A 17,719-nucleotide genomic window follows, 5' to 3' on the forward strand; every position below is an offset into this window, starting at 1 on the left:
GGCTGAGGGGTTTAGCAAATAATTGAGTTACAATTATTTTGAAAAGAGAATAAACAGAGAAGTACACTTAATCTACTCTCTCTAGCTAGTCTGTACTCGGGTCCGTAGCAATCTTTGGGTCCACTGAAACTCCAAAAACCCTCGGACACTACAGAGTTTACAGGTGGACAAAGGTTCCTGCAAATCACTCGGGCGCGAGATTTAAGATCACTTCCTTCACTTCAATCTCACTCTCATTATCTTTTCACTCAATTACCTACTCATTTCTCACCGTGTAAATATTTAATTAAAAGCAATGGTAAAAAGCTAAAAACAAAGAAAAAGAAAACGGGACAGTAAAAGTTACAATGCAGTGTAAGTTATCAGTCTACTAGTTAAAGACAGTGGTAAAAAGAAAAATCTTAAATATTTAATTAAAAGCTATGGTAAAAAGAAAAGTCTTCAGTCTTAATTTAAAAGAACTGACAGTTTCAGCAGACCTGCAGTTATCTGGGAGTTTGTTTCAGATATACGGAGCATAATAACTGAATGCTGCTTCTCCTTGTTTAGTTTTGACTCTGGGGACAGAAAGCAGACCTGCCCCAGATGACCTGAGAGGTCTGGATGGTTCATAACGAAGCAGAAGATCAGAAATGTATTTTGGTCCGAAACCATTTAGTGCTTTATAAACTAACAGCAGGATTTTGAAATCAATTATTTGACCTACAGGAAGCCAATGTAAAGACCTCAGAACTGGAGTGATGTGATCCACCTTTTTGGTCTTAGTGAGGACTCGAGCAGCAGCGTTCTGAATCAGTTGCAGCTGTCTGATGGATTTCTTAGGGAGCCCTTCAAGGACACTGTTACAGTAGTCAAGTCGAATGAAGATATGATGGGTGATAGTAGGCTGACTTTGTAATTGTCTTAATGTGGCTCCTCAAATTCAGGTCTGAGTCCATGACTACACCAAGATTTCTGGCTTGATTTGTGGTTCTTAACATTACAGATTGAAGTTGAGCACTGGCTTTCAATCTAAATTCAAACTAAATTCATGCTGCTACAATCAAGCTAGCCTTTGATAAACTCACTATGTTTTTTTCCGTTCATATTAAAGCGGAGTTTGAACCAGGTTTCATCACATTCAGAGCAATAAACAATGAACGTGCAGCCATGGCTATCTGCTCCGGGGTCAAGCCAAAAAACACAGGATGCAACACTGAACACGTGAGTCTGAATCTGTCATCGTACTTCTGCTGTCAGTCAGTCATCACAGAAAATGACACACAGTCTAACAATCCTGTTGTTTTGTGTGTGTGTGTGTGTCCAGTACTGTATAGGAGGAGGTGGATTTTTCCACCCTGATCAGTGTGGGGACTTCCCATCATTTGACTGGGACAGACTGGGAAGGGAGCAAGGCTGGAGCGCTTCCAAAGAGATTACTGAGGCTGCTGTTCTACTGTTCTACCGCTGAGAGCATTATTTGCACATGTAGCTTAAATGTATACTATATTATATGTCACGTCAGTCTAATCAACAATCTTTATCACAGCATGTGTCATGTTACAGAGAACTAGCTTTAAGTTTCTGTATGTGTCATTCATTGGCCATAAAGAACAGTTCAGCTATTACAGTAATTCAGCCATAATCCAGTAGATGGCAGTATTGAACTGCATAATCAAATAAAACGTTAACAATCTGACTTGTTGGAAGGTTTTTCTTTAAAAAAAATATTTATAAGGGATTTTTGCCTTAATTACAGACAGTAGAAATGTGACAGGAAATGAGAGAGCAGCAAAGTAACATTTTATCGTCTAACCCATGGAGGGCGGGGGCTTGAAATGTATTTGAGTTGAGAGTGTGATAGTCTCCTGTATGTGTGTTTGCAGATATTCAAAGCCACTACCTTTTGCATCTTGTCTGTTTACTGAGATGTTCTTTCAAAACCCTCAACTGAAGATTATTGCTGTCTGTCTGACTGCTATGATCCTGTGATGTCCATCATCTGTGTGCCATCATCTCTAAACTACCCATATAGACCTTGATTCTGACCTAACTCTCAGACCTTAAAATTTAGTGCTGTCGGTTGAGAGGTCACATTGCTGAAAGGAACAAAGGCAGGTTTGGGCAAAAATACAATTGTAGTTTGTTTTTTTAAGACAATGAGTGTTGGCACAAAATGATTTACCTGTAATACAAAAACATTAAGAGGAAGAGGTGGGTGTTTTTTCTGCATATGTTTTTATTGTCATCAAATCCCATCAAAAACAGATCAAAACCAACAATGCATTCCTTCCCGCCTTGTCTGTGGTTCTCTGCACCAAGTCGATTTGTTCCTGCTGAAGATGTACATTTAAAAAAATGGGTCACAAATATATACTTTTATTCACAAATAAGAAAAAACAGCTTGGTATTGTAGTTTTTAGGAAATGTTACTAAAACAGGACCAAATACTGCATTTCTTGGGGACTATTTAAAGCTGTGGATTAATACACATTTGGTATGCTAGTGAGTGTATACAGCAGCAGGCTGATGTATGTGGGATTAACTCAAAATAAACGACAGTTCCCACGTTCATTGTAATGAATAAACATGTCACCCAGTGCAACAGTGGGCCTTGTGTTATTAATAGTTTTTGGACAACAAAGGAGGCCTGTGACACAGAGACACAGCTTTGTCTACACAGACAACACTTGTTAGAGGGAACAATTCATTGTTCTTGTTCTTTTTATGGGATTTGTTGACAATAAGAAACTCATCACCAGTTTGCTGTATCGTTTAATATAGTGGGAGTGACAAAAACTTGTCTTATGTGCATGCTCTGAAATTCCTCAGAAATACTGAAGGAGTGTGGAGTAAAAATGTCGTTGACAAAGGTTAAATGTTTACCTAGAGACCGAGAGGGGATGAAAAGAGGAAACCGTGAGGATGAAGACATTTCGCACGGTCGTTCCTGTAGTCTCAATTTTATGCACAGTATGTTTAATGATAGATTACAGTCCACTTTATTGTGCTTCAGAACTTTAATAATAGTTCTCTTCAGTATGTTGAGGGGAAATATTTCTGACTTGGACCTCTTAGTGAGACAAAAAAAAGCAAATGTGAGGAGTGTGAGGTAAATATTGTGTTTAATAAACAAACATCAGTCAGGGAACTGACATTAGTCTGGGGATCGAGAACGGGGTGGGGGGGTATAAAGCACAATGCACATGTGTAGAGGTGGTGGGACATATTTATCTGTTACACAAGGTGCCCCCGTACAGTAGGAGCAGGAAGTTCTATATAACATACAGATCAGGATCCAAGTCTACGGTACAAAAACTTAGCAGCAACATGTTAACGTCGGAGACCAAGGGGCTAACAAAGTAGTTTCATTTAGAAAAAGTCACAGTATTCATTAAGCATAAATTTGTTAAAAAGGTAAAAACAGTTCTAAGCATCCTCTAGGGTTAATGCTACTCACAAGATCTGTGTGTGAAAGACATAGGTAGGGAAATTATCTATACATTTATACTCTAATATAAAGACCTTCTGGTAATGGCACAGTACAAACTCTCAGGAAACGCGACAAAAATATACAATGTCTTCACGTCACATTTGCAGATTAAAATGTAACTAAGGTCTCTGGCAAGCACAATAGTTTCAGTGATCAAAAAAAACAACTTCTCTTCAACCAAAATAAAGGACACCATTTTGTTAGTTCAGCTATCTTGACAGATTATGTCTTTTTAATACAAAAATAAGGACAAATATAAATTAATATATATTAAAAGAATCAGATTGATACATAGGGGATCTACTGAATAGGTACAGGTATTTATGATACAATAAATACTTGTCATTCTTGACTGGGGTAGATAAACAGAGAGTAGTGTATTTACCCAGACAGGTAATATATATAACGTCTGCAGGTGAGAGCATTTGTATGTGTGTGTGTTTGTGTTGTTCAGTAGCTGTAAAAAATACCACAAGTTTAAGCACAGCTGTGTGTTAGATCGTGCACACAGTCTCACAGGGTTCTGGAGGTCTATTGAGGGAGACCTCAGACTACAGTGGTGGTTTCTTGTGTTGTAGGAGGTTATCACTGCCCTCCTTCTCTGATGCCTTAATGCAGCGCCTCCTAGTGGTGAGTCTGTGGTACTACCAGTTAAAGGTTACTCCTAAAACACACAACTCACAGACAGGAAGCAGGAAGTCTAGAGGAAGCGGTCAGCTGTCAGTGACTGCTCCGGCCTCCAGGGAAGAGACAGTGTGGCACAACATTGGAGTCATCATGACCAACGAAAAGAAGTAGATGTAAGGAAAAAGTCAACTTGTGTTTTTTTTTTGTGTTTTTCTCCACTTCATAATAAAAAATAAGTCTGTTTTTGTACTTTACAATACAATTCAACATCCCCACCGAGGAAGCATCAATCATCAGTCCAGCACTGACAAGAAAAGAAACTCTTAGTTGTTTCTCTTGTTTTTTTGCCTTTTTTAAGGGTTTTTAAAAAAAGAAACAGTGTGAGGTTGGGGGCTGTGGAGGGTAAAGGATTTTCTCAGGAGGAATTGGGACCTTGGACAAGGGGAACAAGGGTCAAGTAAGGCGGGCAGGAACATAAAACATATCAGAAGGGGAGGAAATCTGCAGAGGGTGTTGTCTCTTTTCTTTTCTTTTTTTTTTTTTATGAGGAACACTTTGTACAGCCACACTTGACCACTTTCTCCACTTCCTGGACAAAAGAAGAGCCATCAGTGCACTGGAAGGTGTATTTCCTGCGTTTGCTGCGCAGGGGGGTGCAGCAGGTGCCCTGTCCTTCTGCTCCCCCCGGGCAGCTGCCCCGACACTCTAGACGGGAGACCTTCTCCTGGGTTTGGCACGCCGCGTAGCCTTGCTGTCTCTGGTAGACATCTCGGACCCGTTCCCCTCGGCAGGCCACCTCTGCAGGCATGGAGGAGGGAACAGAAAGGTTACAAGTTATCTATGCTTTTAAATGTTTTTTTGCCTATTTTTGTGGCCATCTGTAGGATATATATGACATATAAACAATAACTCAACATTATTAGTGGACAGTATAGAGGACAAGAAGAGGACAGTAAAATGAGACGAAGTGACACCATGAGGGATGATGCAATGCAAGAATCCCCTGCTATAAACAAGCAAAATATTGTGAAATGTTGAGATATTTGCTAATATCAAACCAAAAGAATCTTTCAATTGTGTATAGCATCATAAGATTTGTGAAACTAACATAGCAATCGGGCCACTACAAAACTGTGACATAAAGCCTTGATAAAAAGCCCAACAATTTCTTATTCTAAATAATGCAAACATACTAATGAGATAAAACCATGCAATCCACTTTTCAGACTTGTTTCATGTCCGCTGTAGTTAAAACAATTGATTGTAGATCTTACTAAGAAAAATCAAGTTAACTGACAAGATTATCTGACTAAAAATAAGATTTTATTATTCAAAAACAAAAAAATCTTGAATTGTCAAATTGCTGTGCAAAATTTGAAAGATGAAAAATAAGAAGCATACTACTGAAACTACATGTTGCATAAGGTGAAGATAAGGTGACGCAGGGGTGTTGTGTAGATATATATTGGGCTGCAATGGAAAGGAAACAAGGAAAAAAAGACAGCAAAAAGAGGCCGACGAGTAAGATGTTACCAGGCAGTCTCACCTGAGAAATCCCCCGCGAGGGATTAAGAGGAAGCTCAGGAGATGCTGAGTTAAAAGAGCAACAGGTTAGAAGCATTAATGCAGAGACACACTGTTAGAGACACATACACACTGCTGAGAGGTTATTGTTGGGAAAGTAACAGAGGTTCTGTTAAGATGCTTACATACAAAAGCTTGAACATCATTAGATATTATTTTTAGAAGAATGTGAGAAGTCAGTTTACTGTAAACACAGGTAATAATTTTTACACACAGACACACTCAGAACATGTTTTTCTCACCTCTGTCACACGCCTCTCCTGTATATCCACTGTTACACTCGCAGTAAGCCTTGCCCAGGCCCGACACTCTACATTTGCCATGTTTACAGCGAGACAGACTGCAGGGGTTAGCTGCATCTTGGTCCTGCTCATCACAGAGTACACCAGCAAAACCAGGCTGGCAACGACAGGAGTAGGAGTAGGAGTTGATTGGAAGGCAGGTACCATGAATACACCTGAGGATGGAGGAGGGAGAGACAGTGAAGATGAAGATGTGAATGCATATACAAATCTTCCAGCTATACCCCTCTTTGAACCCTGGACATAAACCTTGTTCTCACTGTGGTTTTAAACTAGTACCAATACTGTAATCACCCAATCAGCAACACATAGACAAAGTGGCACAGAAAACACTCACTTGTTGCCATCACAGGGGTTGTTGACTTGCTGGTCACACACTGTTCCCGTCCAGCCAGGGTGGCAGGTGCAGGTAAAGCCACGATGCCCTGTTGGGTGACAGTCACCCTGGACGCAGGCGCCTCTCTGGCAGGGCTGGCAGCCTGGCTCCACTCCGTGGCCCAGCCACTGTCTAGTGGTACTCTGTGCAGAGCCAGAGCCTGAAGCTCTTGGCCCCAGCCCGGCCCCTAGGTCCTGGAGTTTTCCGTTGATGTACAGGTTGCGGAGGCAGCCATGGAAGCTGGTGCCGTTGCGTCCTCCTGAGCTATGCTGCAGGGATGAGAGGCCCCCGGAGACTGAGGCACGTTCTGGCATACCTGGATTAAGAAAGGAGTGATTAGAGGTACATATTTAAACAAATCAAAATCAAATCAAATTTATATTGTGGCTTTTTTCACAAATAAACAAATAGAAAGTGATAAAAGGTCACATAAGAGAATAGATTAAAAGATAACAGATTAAATAATAAAACTAATGTTATTTGTTATTTGAATACTAAGCTGAAATGTAGGATTTAGTAGTTTAGAAATGATGTTGGAATGCCTCTGTCCTCTGGCAGGATGTTCCACAGGTGACAGGGTTACTCCTGACTTTGGGACAACTAAAATGTTCATGCCAGAGGATCAGATGTGGCACATATAAAAACATTTCTTACATATATTCCAGTTCACTGAAGGATTTAAAGACTAAACACAGAAGCTTAAATTAATCTGCTATAAATCAACAACTGGAAGAATTTAAAAGGTGTACTCTTTTTCGGGCCTCAGTCAGCACATGCAGTGTTTGGAGCAATCTGCAGTTTATCTCTTTCTTGGGTACTCCACTAAAGAGAGCAGTAATCAAGCCAGCCAGTGATAACAGGGTGCATTAGTTTCTCAGTACCTTTCTGTGACACAAATGGCTGTACTTACCTAACCATAAAACCAATTAAAGGTACTTTTAGTGTTATTATTTAGGGCTTCAAAATTTCAAATGACACACATCAAGGTTACTTGTGGTTAAAGTTTCGTGCCAGGATATCTGGGCCTTTGCTCCAATAGAAAACAATCTTTCTATCTTCTTTTTGGCCCTCTGCAGGATATTGTGACAATCAATGCAATGATCATGTAGATATTAAAAAACAACAGCACACAAAGTCATCTCTGAGGAGAGCTTTTTAAAAAATGATTATTTAAAAATAAATAAATATAATAAAATATTTAGAAAGTTTGTTTGTAATTTTCTTCACAGAGCAAATAATGCTAGTAATGTATATATATTTTTTACTTTAAAGGAATAAATTCCTGCAGTGGAAAAATGAAGTATCTGTCATGTATTTGTCTTAGTTATTTATACAACACACAATGTACCCGGGTCCTTACCTCCCAGGTAAAGCGGAGAATCTATGTTGAGTGTGGACTGTTTGCTGATGGAGTTGATGGATTTAGGTGGCCCGCCGTCGATGGACAAAGACAAAGTCTGGTCTGATGCTACCAACTCCACAGCATGGAAGCTACCATCATTCACTGTCTCCACGCTGAGAGAGAGAGATTCGGTCTAAACATTTGTATCATCCATCATGTGAAAGTGGCATCACTGAGTGTATTTCTGCTTGTGTGTGCTACCTGTATATAGCAGAAGGAGGGTAAGATCCAGTATCGTAGCTGACCCTGAGGCGTCCCCTGTACAGCTCCATGGCAATGTGATCATTGTCCCCTTTGTACAACAACACACCACTGTCCTCATCTGTAGCAATCTGAAAACACACCGTGTTTGTTTAAATGAACTTCAGTAAGTACCATTACAACAGTGTAAAACTACTCCGTTACAAGTAAAAACTCTTGCTTCATTCTTAAAGGTTCAGTGTGTAAGTTTTAGTGGCATCTAGTGGTGAGGGTTGTAAATTGCAACCAATGGCTCACTGTGCATTCACATGCTCCTCGGATGGTCACATTTCTCAAGTTGTGAAGTCATTCTTCCGACTTCAGTGTGTGTTCTTAAGTCAGAACGCGGAATTAACATGGACGCATTTTCATTTATATTTTTATAACTATATTTCTAAATCCAACAACTAAAAGCCTGTGGAAACGTTCAACATGTGGTCCTCTTTTAAAATCTTTATATAATATAGACTACCCCTGGCAAAGTATTTATTTTTTTGTCTTCTTGTATATTTGGGTACTGTTCTGTATACTCTATGTGCCATGTACACTTTATTCCTCTTTTTTCCAATAAATATTTGAAGGGAAAAAATTCAGATTATTCCCCTACATGAATGCTCCATCAGTCACCACTTGCCCCTCCCTCTCCAAGTGCACAGGAGAAACTACGGCGGCCGACAAGCTCTGTCGGCTCTTGTGCTAAATAATACATGTGGTCCTCTATTTGTCCAAATTTCACTTCTCTTCTTACTTCTAACAAACTAGACAACTACTACTGCAACTACTACTACTCCTTCCTCTTTTTATACATATTCTACGGTAGTGATGAAATGAGCTCTGTAGAGTAGTTTGTCCTTTCAGGCTACTGTAGAAACATGGCGGTGCAACATGGCGATGTCCATGTAAGAGGACCTGCGGTGTGAAACGGTTCATTGTGTAAGGTTTTTATACACCACTGAAAACATAGTTATGTATCTTCTATTGCATTTCTGTCAATAGATCCTCCTCACCGGACCTTTAAGTAAAAGCATCATCCCAAAATGCAAAAAGTAATTTTTTTGGCTACTTGGGCGAAGCAGATACAAGCTTTTTCACAACATTGACATCATCAGCTTTTAAGTTAAGATGTCCAGCTCAAGTCCAACATCTACTGTCTTTCTCTGTTTTTGTTCTCTACTATCCCCAGTTTGCGCCTATTACGCACAGATCACAAGATAGCTACTTAACTGGCAAAACTGATGCTTTGTGTTACCTCTGCGAACTACATAATACATATGTGTATAATATGCTACTGGGGATAGGTCTCTACCAACTCCTGAAGGTAATATCTGGCAGTACAGCTGCTAAATACACCGCAACTGCATGCTCACTGGCTGGTTGCTAACTGTGTCTGTCATTTGGTGCTGTGCAGGTAGTGTTCAGTTGGCTTTTAGAGCTTTTCACTGAAAACAACGCTGCGAGGGAGAGAAACCACAAACAGTAAAGTTGCTGGCCGGACATCTAAACGATGAGCTGAAACTCGCTGTAAAGCTCACACCTGTAGGCTGATGTTGGTCTCCGGTGAGAGGAGACTGGAGGGAAGTTGCAGGTAGGACTCGCGGTTGACAAAGTTGACACTGACGAGCATCTCACAGCGCTCACCCTTGTAGCCGTGGAGACACTGGCAGCGGGGGTCAGATCCCATGACAACACACTGCGCCCCATTGAGGCACTCGTGGTTGTCACAGGGACTGGTGCGAGGAAGGACCATGGGGGGAGAGAACTCGCAGAATAACCCGCTGTAACACACACAAACACATTCACACACTCATTGAATACAGCAAGTATGACTGAAATTGTGTGTTTTTCGATTATAAATATGATAGTGATACAGTAAGTATGAGTTTCAGCCAAGTAACCTATACAGTTGGGAACACCAAAGTACTCCTAATCACAGTTAGGAATGTTCTTAACTTTTTTCTCTTAATTGCAGTGTGTTATAAAAATTAACCTCTAGAGAAAATACTGTGTGAGTACTGTGTTTATTTTTGTTTTTCAAAATGGTCAAATTCGGGTAATAGATATATAGACAACTGATGATGAACACAAGGGGGAGCCCGCTCTACACCACACATTACAAATAAATACACATTTAGCAAGGTGGTGTTTTTGGCAAACACAAATTTTTCGCCACATTACAGACAATGGTCAAGGAAATATTGACACTGAAGTCTGGAAAAAGTCTGGAAAATGTTTTAAATGAGCGTGAGACAAAGTCAGCAATGCAACAAACTTAACATGCACTTCACAATAAAATCACAGATACTGCTGGTTAAGAGAATAGTACTTTGATGTGATCAGTATGTGGCAGTTTGCCTGGCATGTGTACCTTACCTGTATCCCGCTGGACAGACGCAGGTGTATCCGTTGATAGCGTCAATGCACTGACCACCGTTCTGACACTTGCTGTCTTCACAGTCATCATAGTCCAGCTCACAGTGTTCACCTACGTAGCCTGGAGTGCACTCACACCTAAAAGGTACACACAAAAATACAGAGACAGAAATGCTTGTTGATACTGAACTTCAACCCTCAGATATTCTCGGTTAAACATACATCATCTCTGCCTATGGGTGGATTTGTTGTGATTGCTTGTCTATAATTGCTCGTCTACTATAAGATATTTTAGCACTAGCAATAAACTCCTGACCCAGACAATCTGGTTAGAGTACCCAGTAATAATAGATATATAGATAGTAATCACACACACACACAGACACACACAGACACACACACACACACACACACACACACACAAACTAAATCTTGATCTTAACCAGATGAATGCAGAAAGAAAAGCAGGGCTCTTTTAGTTTAAGGTTTCAAGCTGCCTGATGAACAGCACTGGCTTCCAGACATCATGTGTTAATAACTTTATACAGCTGAGCAACAGTACAAACACACACATAGAGCCACACAATGCTGAACCCAGTACACATCACGAGGGAGTTAAACTAAAACAAGGTTCAGATAAAATCTGGACAGGAAACCTTATACACACACACACACACACACACATTCACCTATACTTGTGCAAAGTTGATAGAATTAGCAGTGTTTTCTTTTTTCTCTCCTGCAGGATTTCAGTACTAACATTTCTCACACTGAAATAAATGAGTTGCTGGTTATTCCCTGCAGAGATAAGCAGTATGTATGTATGTGTGTGTGTGTGTGTGTGTGTGTGTGTGTGTGTGTGCGCATGTGTGTGTTTGTTGCACTCACTTGTATCCCTGAGGAGTCAAAATGCACTTTGAGTCGTGCTGACATGGGTTCAGCTCTGGAGCGCAGAAATCCAGTTTTTCCTCACAAAGTTCTTTCTAGCGCGCACACACACACACACACACACACACACACACACACACACACACACACACACACACATCATCTCAACACATTTTCAATAATTTGCATACCATTAACAAAAATAATAAATAAATAAAGTGAAATTATGATATTAACACCTAAATATTTCCAGCTCCCTCTCTGTGTGTTTCTGCTTATGCATCTCAGTATGATTGAGCATCTCTGTGTGTATATGTAGAACTGTGTGTATCTGTACTGACATGTGTGTGTCTGTGTTGTTTGGGTGTGTATTCTGATGATGGATGACTCTCTTGTGGCCAGGACCAACACAGTTGGTCTGATAAATGATCTCATCTCTGCGAATGTCATATTCCTGATGATTTTCTCGTGTGTATCGTGAATGTTCCTGAAACTCTAAACTCTAAGCAAATCACTGATGAGGCATCAGGGGAATAAACCAATACTCCTGACATCACAGAGCACTCTGGGAATAATTACATGATCACTGGGGGATCAATGAGAATGTGTGTGTGTGTGTGTGTGTGTGTGTGTGTGTGTGTGAAACGATGGGAGATGTGTTTGCATGTTTGTGCTACAGAGCTTCTAACTAAATTATTTAGAAGCAGTCATATTAGTAGATCTTAGTAGAAAATAACAGATTGTTGTATTATTGTTATTATTACTGGAAATTCTCGCATTAGAATTATGCAAGAATAAATGAATTTATTCTTATGTAGAGGACCAAGCTACCATTAACAGAACTGGTGAGTTGTATATAAAAGACTGTCATTGCTTGTTTGTCAATCAGCTCATTCCTGTAAGCCAGGGGTCGGCAAATAAGTCTGGCATCGGCTCAAAATCTTTTCAAGTCAGTAGATGGCAGGCCAGAACATAGTAAATTATTCATTTATAATCCATCATTTAGCCTACTGTGTGCTTGTTTGAAGGATTGTCTGTTCAATCACCACTTGTCGCTAGTATTTTTGTTTCTCCCTTTTCAACAAATTGATTATGAAGAGATCCTTTTACATGTTCTCAATTAAGCACGTGCAGGAGTGTGTTCCCCCACGCGATTGGTCCACATCATCCTATGGACGCCTATTTTCATTTCATCTACAGGAAGAGGAAATTCCTGCGTTTCTTATTCAGGGGAATCCAATCTCATGTTTTAAGACGGCTTTTTCAGAGGTGTGTGAAGCAAGCCAGAGACTCTTTTGAATTTCCTTGAGAACTTTTCAAAGTAAAAACTCTCAATTAAACACAACATAAAGCACTGCTGCAAAGATGTTCTCGCACTTTTATTTTCTAGGCACAATCACTTAAGAGGAAGTGATTTTGTGAGTAATTTTTTCTGTCCTGGCTGAGATCTGTTTCAGCACCAGCCACTATAATGTTGTTTTTTTCCCTCTATCAAAATAATCTGGCCACGGGCTAGATATTATTGCTGGTGGGCCAGCTGTGGCCCACTACTATAAGTAGTCCCCACCTAATGCACAATTGACTTAAAAAACTACAGTGTGAAAATTACTGAATTCAAATGATCGTGTTGTCAGAGAGACAGACAAACATGTTGGTTTGGGTCTTTTCATGGGAATTTTGGACAATTACAAAAATATCGCCAGCCTTCTCCTTTAATGTCGAAAACTTTATCTGAAATATTCTGACAGTTTATTTTGACTTTATCATGGTAATAACATGTATGTAGAAAGCAGAAAGCAGGATAACCCCAGATATCTGAGAGGACAAATTAGAAACTCAGCGGTCTGCTTGAACATCAAGGACATGCACTGTTAACATGGAGCATGACTGCATACAGCATGTTAAATTTGTGGCTGTGAATATCAAATTCATGGGGAGCATGGGTAAAGCACAGGAAATGAGGGAAGGAAGGAAGGGAGGAGAGAGTTGCATTAAGGACAGAGAGAAGAGCAGACTAACCTCTCTCCACCTCATTGGTAGCAGCTGCAACCACAAAAAAAACAGACGACAGATGATAGAAAGCAGAGCGAGACAGGAAAAAAAGACACAAGACAGCGAGACATAGAAAGATAGAGAGAGAACACCGCCACAAAGGTTAGCAGTCAGAGATGATTAGCACAGTGCAAAAGCAGACAAACAAGTAGCAGCAGACCAGTGTTCGTTAGAACAAACAAAATATGATTTGTTTTGCTTCTAGTTCCAGAAGTCTCATTTATTTTCCCCATAAACAATGTTAAATAACTCATCAGAAAATATTTGTTTTTTGATAAAAACTTAAAGCTACAAGCCTGCCTACATATATTGAGTTGGAAGTTAACTACGACTCTCAAGGTGCATTTTGGCATGAACGGGATGACCATAATCTGCACTTGAAATAAATTCACTTTTAATTTCTGGGTAATTTTTGGATGAACTCAGCAACCATGGTGCCGTCTTTCCGTCTGAACTGCACAGACGAAGCGTTTTCAATTTGCTACTGCTCTGGCCGAGGCTGATTGTAGTATTGAGCCATCTGCCATACCAAAATGACAGACAAACTTGATTTCTCAGAAACAAAGTTGAAATAATTCAAATTGGTGGCCATAACATAAACCTATAGAGTGGTTACATTATCCTGGAGGGTCCTGTGTTTCTGTGACATGTAATAATGACAATGCTATTCAAGTAAAACGGGTTACCTGTGTATTCTGGCGAGCACATGCACGTGTAGTTGTTGATTCCATCAACGCAGGTGGAGTTGTTCTCACAGTCATTATCTTCACAGTCATCGATGTTGATCTCACACGTGTCGCCTTCAAAGCCCTCTGGACACACGCACCTGAGATCACACGGACACACACACACACACACACACACACACACACACACACACACATAAGCTAGTATCAAAGGTTAAACACATCCCAAACACTCAACAGAAATCTTTGGGCCTCTGGATGACAAAGACAAACACACACACCACACACACCCCCATGTCCATGCGTGCAGCTCATAACAGCAGTGTCAGCTCCATCTACATATCCCCAGAAGAGAGTCATTATTCTGTTAACGTGAGCGTGCCTCAACTCTGTAACTACCACTCAGGTTTATTACTGCACACACACACACACACACACACACAAACACATACACAGAGTGGTATATTATGGGTCTAATAAAGAGCTCTTATGCGGCACACACTCGGGTGGATTAATATCTCATTATATAGTCAACGACAGCTCTTCATGATGAATATTCCACCCCCTCTGCCGGAGAAGGAAAGGAAAGTGTGCAAAGATGGAAATACAGACGTGGGGAGGAAGACTGACATGAAAACATAACAGAAGAGACAGAGAGAGGGCAAAGAAAGAGACAGTGGGGGAGAAACAGGAGACGCTGTATCTTGGGGTGGTCTAATTGACTGTGTGGGAGGTTAAAATCAACTTGGAGACGTTAGCTCGCCTCCTGTTAATACTAAACAGCCTAATGAAGACAAGGCGATCCTCACAGCGGGGCTGTCCAGCTTAGAGACAGACTGAGGACACAACTGGTCCCCTGAGCCCTATTCTTCATGTACACTCATTTCCACCTGCTATTAGTGGTGCAGCAGTATCATTGATGGAGTTATCTCCTGTGGGTCCACAGATCACATTTTATGTCCACTAGTGCCTTCTCAATGATCACTGGTTCACTGGTTTATCTGGTAACTGATGTCTGCTGTTCACCACATCACTTTGTAGATGTTTCTATATGTTTATTTTTAGGTAAACATAAAGGAATATTTTTTTATGGCTTGTATCTTATTTTTTGTAGCTGGGGCCATTACTCAGATCAGTTGTGCTAACTATTTACTCACCAACTTTTTTGCTAAGAGGATGTTGCAACACAAGTTTTAAAAAGGTGTCCTGTTTAACTATATTGACTGATCAGTTATTTAGAAAGAGGAACAAAGGTGAGCACTGTTGTTTTTTCAGTTTTGCAGAGCAACTTCCTGGCCCAACTTAAACCTTCTTATTATACAGTACTTGTGCACACACAGTTTTGCAGTGCAAAGGAGAAACCTTAATTTTGTGGCGCTTTCACATTGGTCATGGAATAATAACTGGTATTTGTTTAAAGCCATGAAGTGGCAGAGAATAATTTACATACCTGCCCTGCTGGCGATTCAAATATTAAAGGGGCACTGTGGCTTCCAATCATTTGGGGGACAAATTTCACAGACAGATTGCAACAGAGCCCGATATTTCCTGTGTTTTAGTCCCTAACATGGGTCAAGCTACAAAAATTTTGGATCCTACAATTCCCATAATACAACTCGATAGCATCTTTAATTAGACACACCTTGCCTCATGTTAAATGCTCATGTCTTTTAAACTCCACACCCCCGATTTGTAATTCAGGCTCAACCCTAGTGACACCATCAGGGTTATTTTTTCAGACCTTAGAAACCTCCCTCCAGAGACACAGAAGACATTATGCAGTTTTGACAAGTACAAGTATCAATGTGTAAAATTGTTAGAAAGCCTCTTTAACATAACCCATTCAGGGATAATAGCTAAATACCAGGTTGGGAAATATATATGTGTTTTTTTATTTCTTACCAAAAGTTGCTCCCTTCTCCTTCCTTCAAGTGACAAGTGCCACCATTGTCGCACGGGTTGCTGATGCAGGCGTGAATGGGCTCCTCACAGTTCTGTCCCTACACACAAACATACACATTCATTTCCTGCTTTAGAAGAACAACAGTGTTTGCATCTATTTTCTCAGAGATGGGACTTTCTTATCCCCTTGACATGTGAATACTCTCTTCACCCAAAGCCTTCACACGTGTATTCGTGTATTCAAGTCTTATGTAGGAATAGTCTGTCTGTGTGTGGGTGTACATTGGAATGCCAAAAGGGTAATTTTCAAGTGTTCAAGTGTCTCCATCCTAACCACAGACTGGTGTAAAAAGCAAGTGAAAATTACACAGAACACCTGTGAATTACAGATGTTGAACTGATGCATGACAATACCAGTTTGTGGATTAGGGAAGACGTCTGAGCAGTTGAATTTTCGTTTTGGCTTTCCACGCTTGTGTGTGTACCTTAAATCCATAGGGGCAGGTGCAACGGTAGTAGTGTACAGGGTCATTTGAGCAGGTGCCATCATTCTTGCAGGGGTTGGACAGGCAGGGCTCACACTTAGCCTGGATATTCATATCTACTGGACCTGTGTGACACAAACACACCAACCCCCACCCCACACACACACACACACACACACACACACACACACACACAAAACATTCACACCAAAGAGACAATTAGCTTTATATAATGATGCACATTTAGGGGAGTAAGACGAGTCAGAATACATAGGTTATCATACACAGTTGCAGATATGTTACGGGTTATGAATAAAAACATTTTGCAGGGTCATGACATGTAAAGAAGACAAACTTCATGACAGTACATCAAGTTCTAACAGTCGGGTCACACAAGGCTGGTCAGAACATGAGGGCTGAAAGGGTGGGAAGAGCGGTTCAGTTTGGTCATGACTCAAAGGACGAGGGATTGTCTCCGAGAAGCTGGGCAAGGACAGACTGAGGGGGAAGTATTGGGGTTTGATTGGCTACTTTACCTGGCACCAGAAAACCACAAGGCCCCGGGACTTCTACAGTGCGTCAGTTAGATTAGGTTAAAAATAGGTTTCAGTCATGTATTCATCGTTAATGTGATATAATAAGGTTTAAAGGTTAAGGACAACAGTCAGTAGCATTCTGCAGTATGATGATTTACAGCCACAATCATGCTCACAAGCAAATTTGTGAATTTTTATTATTATATAAATTAACATATTAACATTTTGTTGCTGTCCAGTGAAAACCACGATTCTCCGGTTTTCAGGTTTTAAAGATGTTTTTGTGGGTTCAGACAATAATCCTAATTCTTAGGCTAACTCATCCCTGTAAAAGCTCAAAAATTCACAGTTCAAACAAGGCTGTTTATTTTTCGTGAAAAGGTTTATGTTTTGGAGATACACAGTGGTGTAGTCTAGTTTTTTGTAGTGAGTATACTGTGATTTCCCTGATGATCCCTCCCAGCCTCAAGATTTTGAGGATTAAACACTTAATTTCCTGCATTCTGGAGACATTTTCGGCACCAATAAATATCTTTATTTATATAAAGGGGAACACAAAATTCAGGTGGCAGGTGATAATTCAGAATATAAAAATATAATGGAATATAATACAGTAATCAGTAAATGGTAAGTTTTCTTTTAGCTTAAGTAATTTTTTTGAACAATGCATATCTGTTTTTACATTGCATTGCATGTTTTCTTATTGAGCCAAAAAACTTTCTCATAGCGCTTACATTTGTTATATTTCTTGTACATTTCTTGTTGCAAGCTATTTTTCACAACATTTTTAACAAATG

At 40.2% G+C, this 17,719-nt stretch overlaps 3 protein-coding genes across 4 annotated transcripts in view; 2 read left to right on the forward strand and 1 right to left on the reverse strand.

The window, feature by feature from the left end:
* The window catches only part of LOC123974570 (intelectin-like), a 43,224-nt gene extending 41,615 nt beyond the window's left edge, over positions 1 to 1,609 (forward strand). The window contains exons 4-5 of the mRNA XM_046055378.1: positions 1,094 to 1,203; positions 1,307 to 1,609. Coding sequence (XP_045911334.1) covers positions 1,094 to 1,203; positions 1,307 to 1,450 — 254 coding nt within the window. The 3' untranslated portion in view covers positions 1,451 to 1,609. The remainder of the gene's footprint in view (positions 1 to 1,093; positions 1,204 to 1,306) is intronic.
* The window catches only part of LOC123975654 (serine/threonine-protein kinase mTOR), a 384,954-nt gene that overhangs the window by 163,790 nt on the left and 203,445 nt on the right, over positions 1 to 17,719 (reverse strand). The window lies entirely within an intron of this gene.
* The window catches only part of agrn (agrin), a 376,177-nt gene that overhangs the window by 53,728 nt on the left and 304,730 nt on the right, over positions 1 to 17,719 (forward strand). The gene's annotated exons all lie outside the window — the stretch shown is intronic.

This window comes from Micropterus dolomieu, linkage group LG08, assembly GCF_021292245.1.
Source record: "Micropterus dolomieu isolate WLL.071019.BEF.003 ecotype Adirondacks linkage group LG08, ASM2129224v1, whole genome shotgun sequence".
Classification (NCBI taxonomy): Eukaryota; Metazoa; Chordata; class Actinopteri; order Centrarchiformes; family Centrarchidae; genus Micropterus; species Micropterus dolomieu.